Source organism: Cynoglossus semilaevis, chromosome 1 (genome assembly GCF_000523025.1).
Source record: "Cynoglossus semilaevis isolate Cse_v1.0 chromosome 1, Cse_v1.0, whole genome shotgun sequence".
Taxonomy (NCBI): Eukaryota; Metazoa; Chordata; class Actinopteri; order Pleuronectiformes; family Cynoglossidae; genus Cynoglossus; species Cynoglossus semilaevis.
In genome coordinates, this window is record NC_024307.1 from 34,180,199 (window position 1) to 34,182,498 (window position 2,300).

General features: G+C 43.7%; 1 protein-coding gene across 1 annotated transcript in view; it reads left to right on the forward strand.

The window, feature by feature from the left end:
* The window catches only part of lama1 (laminin, alpha 1), a 38,894-nt gene that overhangs the window by 2,950 nt on the left and 33,644 nt on the right, over positions 1-2,300 (forward strand). Inside the window, exon 2 of the mRNA XM_025062274.1 lies at positions 1,369-1,539. Within this exon, the coding sequence (XP_024918042.1) occupies positions 1,369-1,539 (171 nt within the window). The remainder of the gene's footprint in view (positions 1-1,368; positions 1,540-2,300) is intronic.

The window sequence follows — 2,300 nt, forward strand, 5'->3', positions numbered from 1 at the left end:
GAACTTGCCCAGGAGGTGAACCCTGGGGTTCCACACCAATGACAGAGGACATTGCCTCTGGACCAAAGTGCCACCAATGTAGTTCAAATTATTCAAATTATTATTAAATCGAAACCCTGTCAACCCATTCATCGGGATTCTCACATGACATGCCAGTCTTATCTTGTGTCAAGCTTGCTTCAGCTACCAAATTGCTGAGAGCACATGTTGTATTGACAACAGTAAGACGCACCATTAGGGCAAAATGCGAGAGTGTGCACAAGTGCCTCCAGGCAGAGAATACTGTTGACACATAGGCGACATCGATTTGTTGCGGTGTACAACGTTCGTCCTTATCTGTGGTTGTTGTGGTCACCTATACTGAAAGGACAACGCGAGGGTTAAGAACTGTGGAATTTGTAGAAAGGGTTTCGCTTGATGCAAATGATAAGAAGTGACAACATTTCAGCCGTGGTCTTGAAGTGTCTCAGACAAATTCTGAACACGACATAAAAAAAGGGACTGAAAAAGAAAACAACATCCGGGACATCGATGGATTTCCCATGCATGCTCACCAGGCAGCAGCAACACCAGTTTACATTGGATCTAGCATATGGAGCATCATATTATGTCATATCATATTGGTTTCGTCCCATATAATTTGATGGATAACTGCTTTACAATCAATCGTGGCGCAAACGTCTCATGTAAAAAAAAATACTAGCCCTACTTTTATTTCTAGTTTGCTCGCAAAGATGCCATATCCACATATCGGTGAATATGACACTAACGTGAGTGAGTAAGTGAGTGGGTGTGTCCTTCCTCTTTCTCGAAGCTATCAGTGGACAGCTGTGCACGACAATGCATAGTTGTCCGAGCATCGCAGGATAGTTCCATGCTCTGTCAGATCTGTCCTTCATCCGCATCAAAGTGCCCCATAGATTCCATTGTTGGTTGGTTAACTAGCGGCTATACGCTAGCAAAGCTCACTAGGGTGACCAGACGGATTCTGCCAAACACTTTTCCCACGTCAGTGTTCATCTCTCATAAACATAGTTAGGCTACTCTCCCCCCATGCGTATTCACTTCCTCTCGAGCTGATCGATCAAACCAACTCTGAACACTATACAAAAACACACTTTGATATTCATGGGCTCTAAATGTCCCGTTATTGACGTGAGACTTTGTTCAGATTGATATAGTCGTATAAGTCTTTTATTTGTCTTGATCCATCTGTAGGGGGCACTTGATCCACTACTGGCATTGGGTTGTTCATCTTCTCCCAACACTCAACATAAAAAGGAATAGAATCAGCATTCAGAGTGATGCAGACTTGTCTAGACTAGTCTACCGGCACTGACATTGTTACTACGTTTGTATTCATTTCAGGTCTGTTTCCGGCCATCTTGAATCTCGCAAGTAATGCCGACATCAGCAGTAATGCCACGTGCGGAGATCCGGAACCCGAGGTCTACTGCAAACTGGTTGATCATGTTCCAGGACGAAAGATCAAAAATCCACACTGTCCCAAATGTGATGCCAACTCTGTCCTTTCCAAAGGTAAACCTTGAAACAAAGCGTAGTGTATACAAAAAAAAATGGAACAGTTTGTCTTTCAGTTCAGTTCCAGACAGGAACCACTTTCAATGACGATGTCGTGCTATAACTAATGACTGTAAATATGATACAACGTCTTGGTTGATTATTTGATGATTTTACAATCATACTATAATGGATGGGAATTTCGTTCCTACAGCGTCACATAGGGCGCTTTGGCCCAGAGGCAATGTCCTCTGTCATTGGTGTGGAACCCCAGGGTTCACCTCCTGGGCAAGTTCGAATCCCAGTTAGGGTGGTTGGTACCTTCCAGTGGACTCACCACCTGCAGGAAGGTTCAGGGGGGTTGGTACGGTGCAGTGTGATTTGGGTGGCAACTGCTGCCCCCGCGACCTGGTAACGGATTTTCAACTTAAGTCACATACGGTATGTATGTACCTATGTCACTCACCTACGCTAAAAACATCAGAAGAGTCTGACTTACTCTGGGTAGCCATATTGGAGGGAAAGAAATTATCGCACCGCGTGACGACATATTCATCCACATAATGACCAACTTGTTTTGGTGCAAAATTAGTTTTAATCCTCTATGTTGGAATGTTAGAACAAGAATTTCTTCATAAAGTTATGGGTAGTGGCGATGTTACCACGAAACGCCGTAGGTCGAGGACATGGCGAACCGAGGGCCTCTGGTATTAATCTTTGTTCTTGCAGCTCACAATGCTGATTTTTTTTTTTTTTTTTTTTTTTTTGTGTTGTGTGGG